We start from the raw sequence: 19,003 nt of genomic DNA on the forward strand, positions 1-19,003 counted from the left end.
AAACTTGAGTAGGCCTAATGGCAGTCTTGCCACCTTTAAATATCATTCAAAAATTTCTTTTACTCAACTGCTGTTTCTTTCTTGGATTGCAGAAAATTAGTAATCACTGAATCATTCATATGTTTGATTAGTTTAAGCATCTAAAATAGATAACTTTACATCAAAATAAGCCAATTAAGGACACGGCTACATTGTAGAAGTACACGATACTGCGTGTGCTCCTGTCCATCTTGTATACTATAGCCCCCATCGCCAAGGTAGGAAAGTTCCGTAAGTTCTCTGTACTTACAACTACAGAGTGCGCTGTTTAAGATGGAGGATCAAAACAATGCTGCGTTCGGAAACGTTAGTGAGAAATTATCGGAGAGTGATAGCCTTTTTTTCGAAGATAATTTCACTCCTGAGTTACTCGACCCTTTGAATGGAAACAGACAAACACCAAATACTACCAATCAAGAGAATGAGTCTTGGCGCGCTGATGGCTACTTGGCTTCCCTTGGCAAGTGTTCGATAAGCTCAAGACTTGTTCCGGGTTTAAAACTCAGTCCCATGTGTAGAGTTTTGTGTGTTTTTAGCTTACTAACAAGTTGGGTCTTGCCCGAATTTGTTAACTCAAGTTGTACGAGATGACAACTGACGTCTTTGTACAATGCAATGATACCAGTTTAGATCGCTGTCTTTAATGTTTCTTGAATGGAACTTAACTCTGTGTGCCACGTTATTCTGAGACACGAAGGTAGTCATGCTTCGAGAAAGAATGTGGTGTTTCCAGTTTGTATAACTTCTACAAATTCCTGTTACGGTGGACACAATAGTGAGCAAAGTTAAAGAGTAATGCCAAATTTTGCTTTGATATAAATTGTATGACAAATCTATTTTTAATTTTTCTTTTTAATGACCAGTTGCTACATTACTGTAAAGGCATGACTTTTGCACATAAAATCGTGACAGAAACTTAAAATGTCCACGCAAATCTAGTTGGGAACACTGCTTGATAGTCAATCACCACATAGAATGCAAGCAGTATGTGAGAAGAACAAAAGCGCAAGAAACGCTTTGATTGTACCGCGGGATTAGCGATTTATCGATCGGTTTAAGCGGCTTTGTTTGTTGAGCAGAATATGCGAAGTTGGCACGCCGTCGACTGAGTCGGATGTGCGAACGTGGCACATAAAGAGTTAATAAATGTCAGACTTTAACAGCTTGTATCGTATAGTCTTCATGGGCATGGCGTCATGGCATGAGTATCACCTCTAACTATGGTTAGGCTCTGGAGTCTCGCTCTGTCATATGTCATCAAACCAAAATTGTCTACTTGTATAGTAAGGGTACTAGGTCTCGCGCAGGGACCTAATGATCGCGCATAGCGTAACTGCGTATAGCAAGCGATATTACGCGTAGGACTAAGCGCAAAATTTGCCGATACGCCCATGGAATAAACATACCTGACTTACCGCTCAACATGAGAAGGAAGCAGGTAAGAAATTTTGATTTCCAACAAATTTTCCACTAAATTTCCAATTTTTTACCTTGTACAAACCTACCTTCCCTTAAAATCTGTTCTAAGGATGTTGTAGCCTAGACGTGTCGTCTCGCTTGTCTCGTTCGTAGTCGATAGAATTCGTAATTTGTTCGATCGATCGTTTACCACGTGACGTCATCATACACAAGAACAATGTATGCTGCCAGCTACGCTGAAATACTGTTAATAAATGTTGTTTTAAGTCAAATTCTAACACAACGATTATAATATTACAAAGGAATGAATATTTCAGTCTATCGAAGTTGAAGTGTGATTTCAATTTGAATTTGCTTGTGATTTCTTGCGCTAACTTGTGATATATTTGTGACAGGGGAGGGCCATAATGATACTGAAGAAAACAAATTAGATGAGAGTGCACTGACAAATGGGTGACGAAAATGAGAGGGTGACGAATGGGTAAGCACACACACACACACACACACACACACACAAAATATATGTTCATATCAGGGAGGTGTAAGACCTCCCTGTTCATATTTTACTTTTTTCCATTCTATATTACGTGTATATTATTGGTTAAAGTGATTAGAAATATTGTAAGAAAACTTTATAAATGAAAATCATTAATGATTATGAAAATAAACTTTATAAATGAAAATCATTAACGATTATGAAAATATCAATGATAAAAATAATAATAAGATAATCAGAATGATAAAATGATGGTGGTGGAAGCGATAATAATAATGAAAATGATAATGATCATGATGATTATGATGATCGATGATGGTGGTGGTGATAATAGTAATAATGATAATAATAATAAAAACAATAATAATAATGACAATAATAATAATAATAACACATATAATAATAATGACAATAATATACACAAGTTAGGTAAAACTGCTGTTGCTTAACAGGGACAAATTTAATATCAAGTGAAAAAATATTCTACGAAAGCCGGAGCACGTTACAGCCGCAGAGGGGCAGACACTTTCACGCATGAAACTACAGAGGGCAGCTGCGCGATCTTTACATACCCCGAGAAATTGAACGCATAAAAAAAAGTCCGACATACAAACGGCGATAGCGCACTACTCCGTCATCGTATCATCAGGAGATTCTGGGAGGTGATTTTTCTGCAGTTTCGTGATATTCATTGAGAAATTTAGGTACGATTATGGAATAACTTTTATTATAAGAGCATTTCAAATTTTCGTGCGCGATATCTAGACCCCTCAACCATACTAGGTAGACCGGTAGGCGCCGTTAGTATAAAAGGTGCTTGTATAAATGTATCAAGAAGTGATAAAACCCTGTATTTTCCTTTTTACAGTGAACTGGGAGCCTGGATTCAAGCAATAATGTCATTTTACTGTTCTGTACGGAGGCATAGTTCAACACTACAGTTTGTAATATTTCTGCCGCCCCCACCCATGAAAACTGTACTTGATATGAATGATTTAAGTGTGTTGCAACAGGATTAGGACTCGTGCCTCCGTTATGATCAAGATGATAGTGTCAAATGATAAAATAGATGTGTGGCTTTGACACAAGTAAATGTTCATATAACAAGTCCTCATAAAACCAAAGAGTGTGCAGAATCATCTTTTGGCTCCTGAAAAAATTTATCCTCTTCATGGGAGGAAATAGTACTTCAGCTGCTACTAAAGCCATAGGAAAGATCTACTGTACAATTTTTGTACATACACATTGTAAGTTGATGAGTGTCCATTGACTTCATGTATATACAATTATCTCTCAGTAAATGATAAAGCTAGCTTGCTATAAAATAGTGCAAATACACTACAATGTATGTGTGTCCAAATTTAATATACAGTTGTATCTTTACTACCAGATTGCAGATTAATGGCAAAAAAATAAAAAATAAGACTCCGTTCCTTTTCTGAACCAAAGCTACTATCATGTATTCTTTGAAAGGTGTGAAATGCAAAAGCAAAAAATATTAAAAAGAAAATGACATACCTGGGTACCAGTACAAGTTGTACTGACATTAATGCCATTACTTGTTTCCTGTTTCTCCAAACACTCCCCCTCCCCTCCCCTCCCCTCCCCTCCCCCTCCCCCTCCCCCCAATCCTGCTTTTCTCTCTTAATTCCACCCTCACTCTCACAGAGGCCAAACTCAAGAGGCTAAAAGGGAAGCCCAGCCCTGGTCAGGGCTCAAACCAAAGACTCACTTCCAGAGATATGCTGCGTACCCTAGATGAGGCCCGCCATGACTCTGCCAGGCATCTCGTCTCCTCCAACGCTGCGTACGACTACGAGGATGGCGACTTTGATTCCAGAAGTGACACCCAAGTGAGTGCTTTGAAGAGGAAAATGTTCCCCGAACAAGCCCTGTCTGCCGAAGAACTCCAGGAGCTGGTGAAAAGGGACTTTTTGCAGTCAGTAACAGAAGTAGCTGCCGAGGAGACGGCAGAGTCAGAGAACTGCAGGAAGGAGGCAGAAGGGGACAAAGGGAAGGAACCATCAGGAAGCTGATGATTAGCATTCTTTGGTTCTTATTTTTGGAATGATATATCATGAACCTTTGATTCATAGATCCTAGTGTCAAAATACCTCATCAGATACAATATGCGAGACAAAGTTACATTCCAGGCACCTCAATTTTTATCTACTGGAGTTGATCTAAGACAGTTTTGCTCATGAGATTTCAGTCACACAAACTTTCACGATAAAATCCTCTGTGAAGCGAATGATTCATTGCTGACATAGAAGCTGCCAAAGTAGTCACTTACTGTGCAAAGCAGATTGTGTAAAACCCTGCCTATTATGATAAAGCTTGGTTCACACACTTTTTGATTTAAATGATCATGATGCCAGGATTTTTTTTTTCTCAATCTGATATTTTGATTTGATATCAGTAAAAAAAGGAACAACCAGCTGTTGCTGAATACCAGTGTAATGGTGATGATTTTCACCTGTTATATTTCTTTGCATGTATCACTATTTAGTGCTTGCTACAGTGTAATATCAAGTTGGAACACTGATTACCCCTTCCTTAATTTAGGCAGTATGTTGCAACTATTGAACTATTGAATGCAACGCCATTTAGATTTTAACTTTGACTCTTTTTTTCTTCGTCATTGTGTACCTTCCATTTTCATAATGTTTAAAAACAATTATTTTGGCTCGATGGGACATCAGTTTACATGTTCTTGAAAATCTTTTTACCATCAAAAACACAATTGAAGCTTGAAAATGGCATAAGTTATGTGATGATGAACATGATGTAAGGATTAGACTAGGTGTCTTTTCACAACGAATTTCTTGGTTGCTGTCATCACCAAGTAAGCAGAGAAAGCTCTGTAGGATCTGCATAGATGGGTAAATTTAGACAAAGAGCAGTGACTAGTGTGTAGCAGGAATTTGTGTCTATCCATTCCCCAACCGAAATACTTCACCTTTGTCTGCAGAGTTGATCCTATTTATCTGCTGTACAAGGGCTCTCATTTTAAAGAGGCCCTCAGATTTTTTTTAAAAAACTTTTTTACTTTTGCATCTGGACATCTTAAAATTGGTTATACGGGATACAGAGTTTCAGAACTTATAGTGAGTAGGGTGAGGCGAAAGAATGTTTTCAAAATTAAACAAATAAGAGTGAACAAGGATGATGACTCAGCAGCTTCACATAAGACTGTATGACTGGGTGCCAAAGGAAGCAAAACGAAAGAAGAAGCATGCATAGATTCTACACAGGTGAACCTGTTAAGCTAGTGGTTAGTGGTACTGTAATTGAATTACATTACCACATTGCTGCAGTATGTGAACCCCGCATATATCGTCATCCTTGTTTAGCATATTGTGTTTTAGGTTTTTCAGAGTGTTGGTTTATCTGCTGCAGGACTACAATGAATTCTGCAAATCTGAACATGGCACTATCGATCTATGTAATGCACCATATTAAATTATATACACTTTAAATCATCTGAAGTGCCCCTTTAACCAAAGTCTCCTGACTAAATGACAAGAACATGCACAATATCCGGTGTGCATGGTCTCCAGATGGAGTTGCACGGATGAGAGTTAGAGGTTTCATCATGGTTATGCCACTTGGATGCTTACCCCATACTGGAAACATGGAATGCTATGGGGTAAGACAATGTGTAGTGGTTGCTACAGTTCAGCCAAAGTCAGCAGGCAACTCAATGGAGATTTTTTTTTTCGACTGGCTTGCTCAGTAGGAGACTTACTTACCTTTCAGTTACATCAGACTTGTTCGTATTCATGCGCATAAGTGAGACAAATCTTGTTACCCCAATGAAACTTGTTTGTGTGGCTTTTAATGTTGTTCATTAAATTTCAATTTTGATCAAGAAATTGCATGTACAGGTACCATATTCAAAGTGCATTGATTGTACGAGACCATGTTGGCTTCAATGCTACAGACACTGCCAGAAATCATGTATGTACACCTGTATTGAAGTACATACTGGTATATTGTGTACTAGTACTCTATACAGTGTAGTATGGTCATGGAGGTATACCCCCTTGGTATAGTATGGGCTCTGTATTGAATGTTTGAATGCAAAATAAAGAACTCATAATACATTACTTTTTTTTAATGTAAATTATTGGAAAGGGAACATTTAGAACAATTGGAAGTTCCACTGCTATTTGGTCAATTAGTGGTTAAGATTTTTCCCCACAGTTGCCTATAAATAAGAATGCTATGCACCAATTAATTTGATGGCAGGGATGTACATGTATGTCTATACAGATCCTGTATTTGACCAGTCATGTTTGACAGGTGTGTACGTGTGTACATGTATAATGGTTCTCTTCCACCCTGAAAGCGTAATTGGCAGCCAAATTTATATAGCTATATGTCAATTGGTGTCGTGTTTAACTGTAGATATGAATGTTATTTTCATAGATTCAAGAGTTCAGTTGATATCCAAAGTTGACCGTGCCCATCCTAGGAATGACCTATCGATGTATGATTAATTGTGCAAGTTAGAACACGGGGTACGATATCCATGGATGAAATAAATAATCGCAATGTGAAAGGAATGGTGAGTCACAACAGGTGTATTCACTGTGTTTGCTTTGTGCAGAAGTCTAGTTTACCAGCATAAGAAGATGAATATTAGGACATTACTTGTATCTTTCTTTCTTTCTTTTTCTTTTTGTAATGTTCAAATCTCATCCATGTTTCTACGGAATTAAGATATCGAAAGGGTCCAATCTTCTTTGACGGGCGGCGGTATGTTGAGTCGTGGCAGGGGAAATGACGGGAGCTCGTGAAGTCTACTCTAGGACAATAAATTGTCAAGAAATTGGTAGGTCTCCTTCATAGAGATACATTGTAATATGCATGTATACTACAGAATGCGTTGATATCTCTACATCTCCTTCAACTGCGCCCTCACAGTCGAATCTTCGCCACCAAAGCAAAGCAGTGCTATGGTGTGAATGTCGTTTCATCGAACAGGCTTCTCAAACTGACTTCATGGGTCTTATGTACATTGCAAAGCGTATTCAGCCCATGCACACGCACACACACGCATATGGTGTATATGTTTAAATATCTATATTATACTTGATGTATATAACTGTGAAAATGAAAAGGTAAATCAACATTTTAAATGTCACCCTTCAAACATTCTGTAAATGTCAAATTTAACACTCAAAATGTTGGATTTACCATTTCATATGTTTCATATACATGTATATAATCGATATACACCTGTATAATATATATATATATATATATATATATATATATATATATATATATATATATATATATATATATATATATATATATATATATATATATATATATATATATATATATAACATATATATATATATATACACATTTATAAACATACTCATTATTTTAATGAGAAATCATAAAGAAAGACAAAATAATTATACCATTATTTCCACCTTTATTAGACATTTTTATTTAGACAAGTATTCTCAAAGTGAAAAACAATTCTCTCATCATCCTGATATATACATAAATATTCAGCTGTTTGTCATATTGCAAAGTCCAATTCTTTGAATGGACGATATTCTTGCAACTGGACTGTCATACAACGAAGAAGATTATTTATTTACTAGAATGCAATTAACTTGTAATGTATCTACACTTGCTGTTACGTACAAGGGTATTATAATATAACAATGCAGAGATACACTTATGCCCGATATCTTTGGACGTTTGAATGATTATATGGAATGAATGACAGAAATTTAGAAACTACACGATCTTGGCACTGCGAATCGAGAGCAAGGATTCGCAATCTATGATTGTAACTTGGGTTCGATTCAAGTCTAGCAAACGCATTTCAGAGGTCAAGGCCAATGGACTCCAAGGCACTTATGTGCTTTTGCTATTAGATATGACACACATTGGTATTTGCATTTTATAGCAATTATGCGCTGATTAGATACTGCTAACAACACAAACGAGCAGGAAGATGAGGTCTGTAAGAACTGGCATGTAGGAGTCGCGATTAATCTCTACATACACGAATTGCTGCTAATTCTAAACTTCACTCTCCATAAAGGAAACGTTCTTTGTTTCACATCGCAGTACTGAAAAAAAAAAGTGTTAGACGTAATATTTATTGCATAAATACGATGGAGTATATTACAATCTGTATACGAGAATATTACTGTGGATTTTTCACGCAACATATGAATGCATGTCTACACAGAGACATCTTATTGGCCCTCATTCTCTTTGCTCTCCTCTGAGTGTGCTGTGCGAAGGGACCTTCATATCACCCGTGCATGTCACATTATAATTTTGTTTTCATTCTTCATCTACCAGAAATTCAGTGTCATTGCTTTGCACTAACTTTTTAAAAGTTATAGGGATTCTGAGGAAACATAATAGGAACCCAATTTTGTTGCAACGCGCTGGACAAGATGCAGCGCTTAATTAACGTCATTAAGGTGGAAAAGGCTAAAGTGACATCTAGCGTAAGGACTTTGAAACTGGACAACTACAGTAGGTCGCCACATGACTGATACATCACCAGTCGCCGTGTCAAGCCTAAGTCAAACACGTTGGAGTGACCATATGTGTTTTTAGATGAAGAAGTAAATACAAGTGTATCAGCAGTCATCCTTAAGTCCAAGCACATTTAGTTCTGGAAGTTGTACATGACTCATGATTGGTTCCTAAAGAGAAGCCTATAAACGTACAAAGCCAAAGGTTCTGATAGGTTTTGGTGCACTGAAACTATTAACATAAGAATTTACCGTGAGTATCAATAAGAATAATATGAAAGAAAGAGACCTCCCCCACCCCCACCCCCCCCAAAAAAAAAGCAGAAAAAAAAAGAAGAAAGTATCTGATCGAAGGGACAATGCAAAATGTATAAATCTCAAACTCTGAACTGAAATTAAACACGTTTCAAATAATTATAAAATACGTCTAATTGAAATGTGCCTCCAAACAATAAGCATTCTGTCTGGGGGAAAAAGTGTGTCAGTATTTAGATGTGGAAAGTCCGGGACTTTTCGTTCCAACTCGCCTTCATTTTCAGCCATTTTCAATCAGTTTGTGCTTGCCTCAACTTCTATTCACGATTGTACATACGTACTGATAAAATCTTACGTAATCACACGGCATGTGTTTGTATTCCTGCTTTAAGCACATCGTGATATATCATGTGTGTCACGTGGATCACCGATATTCCATTAATGCTTTGAAATTGCATGGCTTCGTACAGTGTACAAGGAAGTAATATCAAGCACACACAAAATAAAATGCACTTTCTATACATTGCATGCAGCGCCAGCACCACAAATTTTCGCAGATACGATGCGATTTCTTTAGCTCCAAAACTCAAAACCAAACAACACTAAGACTCATAACGATGACATTAATCAGTAACATAAAAAGTAACAAAGTGGAAAGTACGGCCATTCCGCGCAATAATCCGCGAATCATTATTATTATTATTATTATTATTATTATTATTATTATTATTATTATTATTATTATTTTGGTCACCTGAATGGATTGTGCAGCTTTCAAAACAATTAATATGGCACATATGATAGATTCGTGAGTTACTGATGTAGAATTATGATAAACACTGATTTGATATGTCATGACCTGCGAAATATTCGACTTTCATTCAAACTCGCCATCAGGAATTCTAATTCCTGCTGTGAAGTTAGAACAGGAAACGGAAGTGACGATCTGTTTGAAGGCAGTATGACTTCTTCTGGTAGACCGTAAATTATTTTGTATAAATATATAATAATAAGATATAATGTTGAATGATAATAGCATGATGAGGAGAAATAAATAGGCGCTACAATGATTATGATTTCGGCAATGAGTCTGTCGACCGAACGGGACTGGTAATGATCATCGAAAAAAAAAAAAATCCGTGTTTCAAATTTAAAATGAAAAGTGAGACATCAAATAATAAGAAGTTTGAGTTAGGCAATTAGCAGTGACCTTGATGACACCATGTCACCATGGTGTGGAAAAAAAAATCTAGAGTCTTCATCATTTATTTCATCCGTTGCTATTTACTTCCGAAATATCATGGTACGTAATAGTGCAGATGAAGAAAATGTGAAAGTCTCCTTTCGTATTCCTTATACAGGATTGAATTGATGTGTAATTGTCACGTAGTAGTTTCAGCACATTTGGGTTTTGGTCAGTTTCACAGAAACAGAAGATGACCAGCTTGCCCTGGTCATCTTCCTGAACCATAATATATTTGTCAAGTACTCAAATACAAAACCAAACGCCTTATTGAGTCATACAACTGCCGGCAAGTGATTTTCTACACACACACAAAAAAAAAATACATTATGCATAATTTGTACGAATAAGACTGAAATGTCTCGAGACCTTTATACGCTCGGCCGGGGTTCTTTTGATTAATTTCAGATTTGAATTCGCCAAAACTTTGTTCCCGTTTTGATCTTTTGACCCAAATCTATACAAATCACAAACTGTTACTGAAGACGGTCATCCATTTTTTTTTTTTAACTCGCAAAGATACCAATAAGAGCGAGAAGATCGCATAAGTTTCCATCAAAGTATATGATATTATAAATCATTAAAGGCGTCAAATCGGTTACTAGTGCTCTTCATTCCTCAGCAGAAAACCGCTGGGATAACTGTCGCCAAGACTACAATACAAAACGAATACTTAAACGATTAAAGGCAACACGTGATTGATATGAAAGAAAAACTGTTTTTTTTTCCTCTAGTGTGACGTCATGTTCATCACCCGTGCAGCTGCAAGGCCATGGCGTCTTTCTCCCTCGTATAGCAGCCGTTACGTGAGCATCACGTGACACTGGCAATGTGCCAGGTGATGCTGGCGTTATATTGACACCAGTCAAGCACAAAATAATAGCGACGTAAGCGAAAGATATTGCAATTCATCAAATCAAGTCACACACAAAGAGTCTTGGCGTTTTATATTCACGTAAAGAGAGACTTTATATCGCCTTTCCTTTGAGAGAATGTTGGTTTCGTGATGCATTCAAACTTATAAACACATCAGAGTCACAGATCATCTTCCAAATCACCAGGCGACAGTTGACGCAACAAAATCGATGATCCAGTCACAATTGAGAATGCATGTCTCATTAATCAGCAGTTGCTTTGACCAACTGGAAGCCTTGGGAAAATATCCTCAGAAGAGAATAACAATTGCAGCTGGAACATCAGTGTCGACAAGTGCACGAAATTAGAATGCATCAAGGAAAGAGTCTATCGCGTCATATTGCATAATTACTCTGCTTCCACCACCCCCTTGAGGAGGTGTGAGGAGGGTTAAACACTGAAGGCGCTGGTGAAGAAAAGACCATGGTTTCGGCCCATCTTCGAGATAGTGGCAGGCATTGGCGACTGGTAGGTCTTCTCGTACGTTCCCGGACCAGGCACTTTCTGCAAGTGTGAATGACAAAATAGAAAAAGGGAAGGAGGTGGGAGGGTGATAACATAATCAATACAAGTGAAACAAGTAACTGGCTGTATGCTTATCCAAGGACCACAACGAAATTTGAAACAACTTACAATGGTAATGATAGGGATCACAATGAATACCTACCATTCTTGAATTGATTTTGTGGCTATATTTGCGACGTACCAATCTCTAAGCTTGAACTGTAATGTCAAGCTTTTCTCTTATTGTAATACGAAGTGTTTGTTTGTTTGTCAGTGGTATTCTTAAATTGTTTGTGCTTTACTTGTAAAAACGATATCAACAAAATGGAATGGTCGCAAATACAATGCACATCGGCAATATTTAAGTTCTTATGCATGCCCGGCTGCTCGTAAAATGCATCTTTTCACCAAGTTATGTATGAATTCTTCTTCGGGAATGGGCCTGCTAGAAGTATTATGTGTGGAACTATCATCTCTGTACTTTCTCCATGTTCTCCCTGACCCCTCAATGCGTAAAATGGACCCGAAGCAGAGTGATCTTAAGCGTGAAAGAATTATAGGACTTACCGTGTGCGATGTAGAAAAACGTGGCGTTCTCGACTTGAAACTTGACGAGATTTTATGAAGTGCTTCCGGTTCACGGTATTCGTAGTGGCATGGCGCTGGATTTTTGGTCTGGAAGGCAAAACCAAAGAATGATTTGTTAACTTTTGCCCAACTGCGTACCACACAATTAACAACAACAGCAGCAGCAGCAGCAACAACAACAAGTTGATATACGATTTCGTAAAAAAACAAAAAAACAAAAAAACAACCCCAAAACAAAAAGAGAAAATAAGTTGATTTCAAGTAAAATGGATAGAAGTCGAATTAGATACAGAATTGTTTGAATTCATTTCTCCACAGAACAGGAGGCCGTCTTCAGTTTTACGAATCCCGTTTTTCGTGGTATTAGATAAGTCATTGCATCTACAGAATACAAAATACAAATTGTCACAATCGATTTCATTACTTCTGAGCAGTTTAGTTAGATGTTCCATTTGGGATTTCGTGGATACATAATCACTTCCTTCCTTTAAGTCATTCATAATCAATAAGGACCTGACTAACAGGAACGCCGTATGGCATACTTCGCCATCCAAACACCAGTCGTGTTTTATGACAAGATACAGTATCTATGTACTAGAAAGCCAAACAACAATCAATGTATTAAAGTGAGATTAGTGAAGATGATGGTGATTACTTTGGATTTTGCATCAGTATATCGGAACATCTAACAAATTACGTAATCATACAGACCGGATTGACCAGAGAGAGTTCATGGTGGCATTTATAAACTGGCAAACTTCATAATATAAGACTTACCCCTTTGAAGTATATCGTTGGAAACCTTTGTGAATTCGATTTGAAGACCATGTGCCTGTGAATGCAAAATGAGAGAAGGGCGAAATTAATGAACCCACATAATAGCGTTAGAGTGAAAACGATCGGAAGATGATGGTGCCTGTGATTGCAAAATGAGAGAAGGACCAAATTACCCGACTCACATATAATAGCATCAGATTTGATGATTTCTGTATTAGAGTATAATATCAAATAATTAGGGACAGAAATGCTCATCTGGACATGCTATTAAATTACTAAACTCAACGCAGCAGGAATCAGTTTGCATACACATTTTCCTATTACAATGTACTTTCATCTATTTCATAATTATACTAATTCAAGGAGCTAAGTTCCATAGATATAGATCCATCCATCATGGATCCATTCTCCATCTCGATTTTAATTTGAGTAATTGCCAATTTTTTATGTTTTATAGACTACATCTAAATATACCTACTTTTAAGATAACGATAAAAAGATAACAAGTTTTTCGGAATTTTGCATATTCCTATCAGCGGCAAATATCGAGAACGTTATTTGTAGCGGTCAAATACGAGGTAGAATATACCATTATGACAACATATTTCTGGACTACTAATTACCATTCAGAATATCATTGTCTGATTGAAATGTCAAAAAAAAATAAGAGTAATTATTTTTGTGTGGTATCTTAACGTCACATATGAGCTTTTTTTGTTTGTTATGGCACAAGAAGAGGTAGGCTGCTCCATTTACCACAATACTGGTATACATGTACAATAATCAAGGATGTTGTTACACACAAAATAATGCACATGTCCTTACTTTGAAGGTGTTTTCTCCACTGCCATAGAAAGAACCTCCTCCATTTTGTACGACGTTGGACACACATTGATGTGCTGAAAAAGAGAGAGAGAGGAAAAAAAAATAATTCAACGCTCGTGTGAACAATCATGCGGATCGATTGTGATCGATACGGACACTGCGCCGCATTGAATAGAAGTCACTGCGATTCATGTTTGACAAAAGCCAGAACGCTGAAAAATAAATGCAGCAGAGTGAATCGCTGAGCGCGATACAATCGGTTGACAGGAAAGGGGAGATTGTCTTGTAGCCTGATGAGAGATCGCATCGGTTCACACACATTCTCATATAATCGCTTCCAAAAACTTGACAGAGCGGTTTTCGAGTAAAGTGAGAGTTATAGTGGTACATGATTGTAATACAGTGTCATGATTATAAAGTAGAATCTTTGCACACGTAAACTATTGCTTTCAGGAAATCTATTGAGCATCTTGAATATTGCTAGACAGGATCTTGTACGATTGTTTTGCAGTCAACTTGAGTTTTGTACGTGTTAGAAACACATTCTGATCGTGCATCCCTAAGCCAGTGTCTTCCCTTCGTGACCTCATAACCTATGTCTATAAATCATGAGCTATGTTTGTTTTTGCTTTCTGTTGACTACAGATAGTTTTCCAGCGTTTGCACTTCGGATATATACCAGCAAATCAGTATTAGGAGAGAACATTTTTTTTTTTTAATAAGGTGACGAAAGGAATGCTGTTTGAGTGCTTCCATTTAGAGTTTTAAGATTTTGCTACAAAGAAACAACTCCTAAGATTTATACTCCATCCATATCAACAGGCAAAATGAAACAGTTGAAGTCATTCATGATGTGCTCAAGTAACATAGAGGCTTGTTATCTTGCATGCACTATTAGATATGCCTCATCGATCTCGTTCAGAACTGGCGACTTGCGGCACTGCTTACACCACAGTATTAGCAGGTTTGAAGCAAGTAAGTTTTGAGTTTGGAGATCTGACATGGTTTGGTAGACTTTTGGACTGCAAAAAGAGTAACTGTTGGAGTTGCTTTATTGTCAGGTATTCACGACAGTTTTGTCACCCATAGCATCAGAGTGAACAGCATGACAGAAAGACACAAATAATTATGAAAATCCCCTCTTCGTGCTATACATAGTTACAATGAGGTCAGAGGTTAAGGTGGTGAGGTTACTGGAAATGCTCTGTCTACCATGTCGTAAGCTTGAAAAAAAAAAGACAAAAATCGACTGACATATTGGTTAATAGACGAGATACACTTTGGTCAAGCTTTAGTGTTGCCATGGGAACCCTACAGAAAGAAAATTGCGTTAAAGCTGCATAAGTAACGTTGGTGATTGGGGCTGACGTCTGAACGTATTCTTACCTTGTCCTTGACAACGGGAAGATCTTTCGATCGTGACGTGTTCCTGAAACTGTACGTGTGCCTGGTCCTATCCAAGAAGTACATGTTGTCCTTGGCTTCGTAGGCCCCCGGTAGAAGGACGGCCCCTTTTCCCTGGTTGGCTGCGGGTTTCTGCCTTCCTTCCCCCTTGAAACTGTAGGTAGCTGGACGCGTTTCGAAATCCAGGAGAAACGATTGCGACTCGTACGATCCAGGTACGGGTGTCTCCCGAATGTCCTTTCGCCACCAGCTTTCTCTACCACTGACTGGCTTGTCGTAGCCCTCCGACAAGCTGGTCCTTCCCTACATTGATACACAAAATTTTTTTGAATTGGCGGTGTGATGAATATGGGTTTAATAAGGTAAATAAGTAAACCTCAATTCTTTACGCCATTGCTACTACACAACTCAGGTTTATCGTGTACTAATCGGTCTGCTAATGATATTTCTAATGTACTATATGTAGCCTATTATTACTGTGACAATCACTGCCACTTCAACAACTTTTCAAATTTTTATATCATTACTTGCAATTTACTTACAGTGTATATAGCCCATGCAGCATGATGATTTCAAAGCAATAATTTTATGCGCCTTACATTATAATACAAGAAATAGCTGTTACGTGCAGTAACTATACTACTTCGACCTGTACTGCTATCATAGTACTACTGCTACTTCCACTACCACCACCACTACTATTGCTGTTATTATTATCATTAATACTGTACTACTAGTACTACTACTCTACTACTACTACTGCTATTTACTACTGTTACAGTACTTCTGCTCTAATGATATACGTGTATCACTAATATTATGTATTTTAGTTAAATCTTTATGTTTTGTAGCAATGTGCTAGAAATTAATCGCTACATAAGTGCATTTGATATTATTATAATTCCAAAATTGTTATCTTTACTGCAATTATCACAACTCCAACTCATACCACTCCAGCTATACCATCACTGGGATTTTCTACCACAATATGACTGCCGTACTATCTATCCCACTTGTATTGTTGCGCAGCCACAAGTCAAATGCATATGTATACATGTGGAAAGAATATGTGGCAATATACTGTCATGCCATCGATCTGTACACACTGCTATCAAATGCATTGTGAAAGCCAGATGTGTACATTAGTCAGGATTATCAACCTATCAACATAGTGAGAAGACTAGTAAGAGTGAGATAAAGAGAGGGAACGAAGCGACGGGGAGTGTGGTCCTTTTGTGGATATACATCATAGATAACATTGCATTTTAGGGAATGACGAAGTGCAACCACATGCATTACTTCCTTGAGTTTACAATTTGCCGATTTTTTGTCAATATATGACGATATTTGACGATTTACATGATCTGTTTTCGAAGGAATCAAAAATTGAATTTGAATCTGAATTCAGTTTTACTTTGTCCAGTTCAGTCAACTCTAATAGGACTTTACGGAACTGCTAACATCTATTTCTCTCACGTCACATCCCAGTTTGACCGTATATGATTGGTTTCTTTTTTCTTTCAAGATATCTCGCTTTAGAAATGAAGTCTTCAGCATTCTTGCCCACTCGAATACTTATCATTTTACAGCAAGTATATGCATAAAAATGCAAATATGTATTACACTCGACAAGTACAATTCAAAGACTAAAAGATATCAATACAACGCATTTTCAATGTAAAAAAATCATTATGCCGAATAGGTACCATTATGCTGAATCTCCATGTGCATATACTATACAGTCGATTCAATGATGAACTTCATAATTATCTTAAACTGCGACAAAATTGCTATGACACGAGCAGTATTCAAGTGGTCACTTGTACATATGTCACAATCCTGCGATCATGCCGACATACCTTGAACGGAGTGGGACGGGTGTAAATGCTGCGCTTCTCTGCGGTGGACGCACTCCGGGATCTGTTCCGTCCGAGTCGACCCGCAGCTGGTGGCGATTTCTCCCTCGATCTGTCGGCTTTTTGCAGCGTCAAATCTGTACCATTATTCCCTTCACCTGTCTTCGAATTCATGGTCATGCTGGTTTATTCCCGAAAATTAAAATGTCCCAGTGCTACCGTGGTGCATGAAACCCACGCTGATGTTGCTATATAGACCCTACCGTGAGATTTTATGTTTCTATCAATCCAAATACACAGCCGGCGGAGAAACCAGTCGGATTGTTTTGTTATCGCTGCATGACACACACATCACATCGGGGTGACTCGGCGGCTATTGTCCCGTACGGCGAGCGTACGCACAACACGTTGACTGCTTGCTCCCATGGTTACGGACAAAGCCGCTATCAGCATGGTGTGTCAATACCATAATCGTTCACTGTGGGACGACCGAGTTTAGCAGCAGCACCTTACCAACAGGCTATACAGCGACCGTTTTGTAATAGTTATTGTACACCTGTAACCTCTATCCCTATTGCACTCCCAGCACCGCTTCTTTTCGTTTCATAGAATAATTACGTGCCTTTGCTAATTCATTTGAAACGATGAATTTGAACATCAACCCATTAGCATTTCTAACTGATAAGTAAGGAGTGTTAGCTTCAAGTATTGTGTTTACCATAGTTTATAATACATATTAAACATGCACAATACATGTATGCTTATAGGTAAACAAAACAAGTAACAAACACAAAATCAACCAAAATATAAAGAACAAACATGGTTTAAAGGGACTGTACAGTACTGGTTGAAGTGGGGATTCATGTTTTGAACATTCCTAAGTGAGATAATGAATAACCTCTTATGAAATATGAAAGAGCATGTAATTTTAAGAAGGATTCAACGTTTATTTGATGAAAATTGGTTTTTCAAAAGGCTGAGATATCCCAAAAAGTGCTAACAATAAAAGGCGAGATGCCACAACTTTATTAGGATCTCTTAGTTTCACCTTGTTTTTGGATATCTCGGCCATCTCAAAACCGATTTTCATCAAAATACTTTTGATACCCCTTAGAACTGCATGCTCTTTGACATCTCATAGAGTGGTTTCTGAATACTCTCGCAAAACGTTAAAAGCTAAATCCTCACCTCGGCCAGAACTGTACACACCCTTTAAACACTCGATCTTTTTTCTTCATTTCCAAAAACGAATAGTCAAAACTGAAAAAAAATTGCGTCATTTAGCGCAATTTGTTCTTAAATGAGCTATTCATCCTGATCATCCATTTTGTGATCATACATGCATCCTTACAAAGCGTGTAATTTGGATTTCAAGTTACAACAGTTTTTAAGCTAAAGCCAGAAGACAGCAATGTGTTCCATTAATTTGACCATACACTATGACTTACTGGCTCGCTATTAAAGTCTATGATCAATATAATCATCCCACCACAATCCTACCCCCTCCCCCTCTCTCCGCTTCCTGTCGCTATTATATAGTATGCTTGCTATAGCCTCTCCTTCTCCCTTCTCTCCTGTTTTATGATTGCTTTATCATTGATTTGAAATTATATTAAGTCCTATCTGAGTGTGCTCTCTCTCTCTCTCTCTCTCTCTCTCTCTCTCTCTCTCTCTCTATATATATATATATATATATATATATATATATATATATATAATTATTACGCTTAAAATGATGGTAAAGTATTATTACATTTCAGAAGTTTGATATAAGAACTTATATATTTTTTATTTTTGATACATGATATATTTCTGTTGATGAGATGATGTTAGATTGTATTTTTGTATTGAATTGAATGATTGATTTGTGTATATAAAGGTAATACTTCAGAAGATTGGCATTATATGACATTAATTATATATCACGGCACATTATGCCATTTAGATAATATTATTATTCTGCTGGTAGATCCTGATGAAGGCCTGATGACAGGCCGAAAGCTCCATTGATTAAAAGGAGAACAAGATCGAGAGCAACGTTTGCCTCAAGTCTAATTTCTTTCACTATATATATATATATATATATATATATATATATATATATACATATATATAATTATTGATCTCTTGACACTCTTGTGAAGGAGAATGACTGTTA

The 19,003-nt window shown here is 37.3% G+C and overlaps 2 protein-coding genes across 2 annotated transcripts; one reads left to right on the forward strand and one right to left on the reverse strand.

The window, feature by feature from the left end:
* Positions 1-381: 381 nt before the first annotated feature.
* On the forward strand, positions 382-6,528 carry LOC140229336 (uncharacterized). Its single transcript, XM_072309621.1, has 2 exons — positions 382-499; positions 3,623-6,528. Exon 2 carries the CDS (start codon positions 3,697-3,699, stop codon positions 3,988-3,990), a length of 294 nt encoding a protein of 97 aa, XP_072165722.1. The 5' UTR covers positions 382-499; positions 3,623-3,696; the 3' UTR covers positions 3,991-6,528.
* Positions 6,529-11,281: 4,753 nt separating this feature from the next.
* LOC140229578 (protein STPG4-like) lies at positions 11,282-17,025 on the reverse strand. Its single transcript, XM_072309856.1, has 6 exons — positions 16,849-17,025; positions 14,972-15,292; positions 13,586-13,659; positions 12,761-12,815; positions 11,963-12,070; positions 11,282-11,395 (listed from the first exon to the last, which is right to left on the reverse strand). The coding sequence occupies exons 1-6, from the start codon at positions 17,023-17,025 to the stop codon at positions 11,282-11,284; spliced, it is 849 nt and encodes a 282-aa protein (XP_072165957.1).
* Positions 17,026-19,003: the final 1,978 nt, after the last annotated feature.

Source organism: Diadema setosum, chromosome 1 (genome assembly GCF_964275005.1).
Source record: "Diadema setosum chromosome 1, eeDiaSeto1, whole genome shotgun sequence".
In the NCBI taxonomy this organism is placed as follows: Eukaryota; Metazoa; Echinodermata; class Echinoidea; order Diadematoida; family Diadematidae; genus Diadema; species Diadema setosum.

What these genes read in the sequence shown, in the direction of transcription:
- LOC140229578 (XM_072309856.1), bottom strand. Translation starts at nt 17,025, where the DNA reads ATGACCATGAATTCGAAGACAGGTGAAGGGAATAATGGTACAGATTTG. An exon ending in CCCGTCCCACTCCGTTCAAG is followed by an intron (nt 15,293 to 16,848) that starts GTATGTCGGCAT and finishes GTATCAATGTAG; the next exon opens with GGAAGGACCAGCTTGTCGGA. An exon ending in TTCCCGTTGTCAAGGACAAG is followed by an intron (nt 13,660 to 14,971) that starts GTAAGAATACGT and finishes TCTCTTTTTCAG; the next exon opens with CACATCAATGTGTGTCCAAC.
- LOC140229336 (XM_072309621.1), top strand. Translation starts at nt 3,697, where the DNA reads ATGCTGCGTACCCTAGATGAGGCCCGCCATGACTCTGCCAGGCATCTC.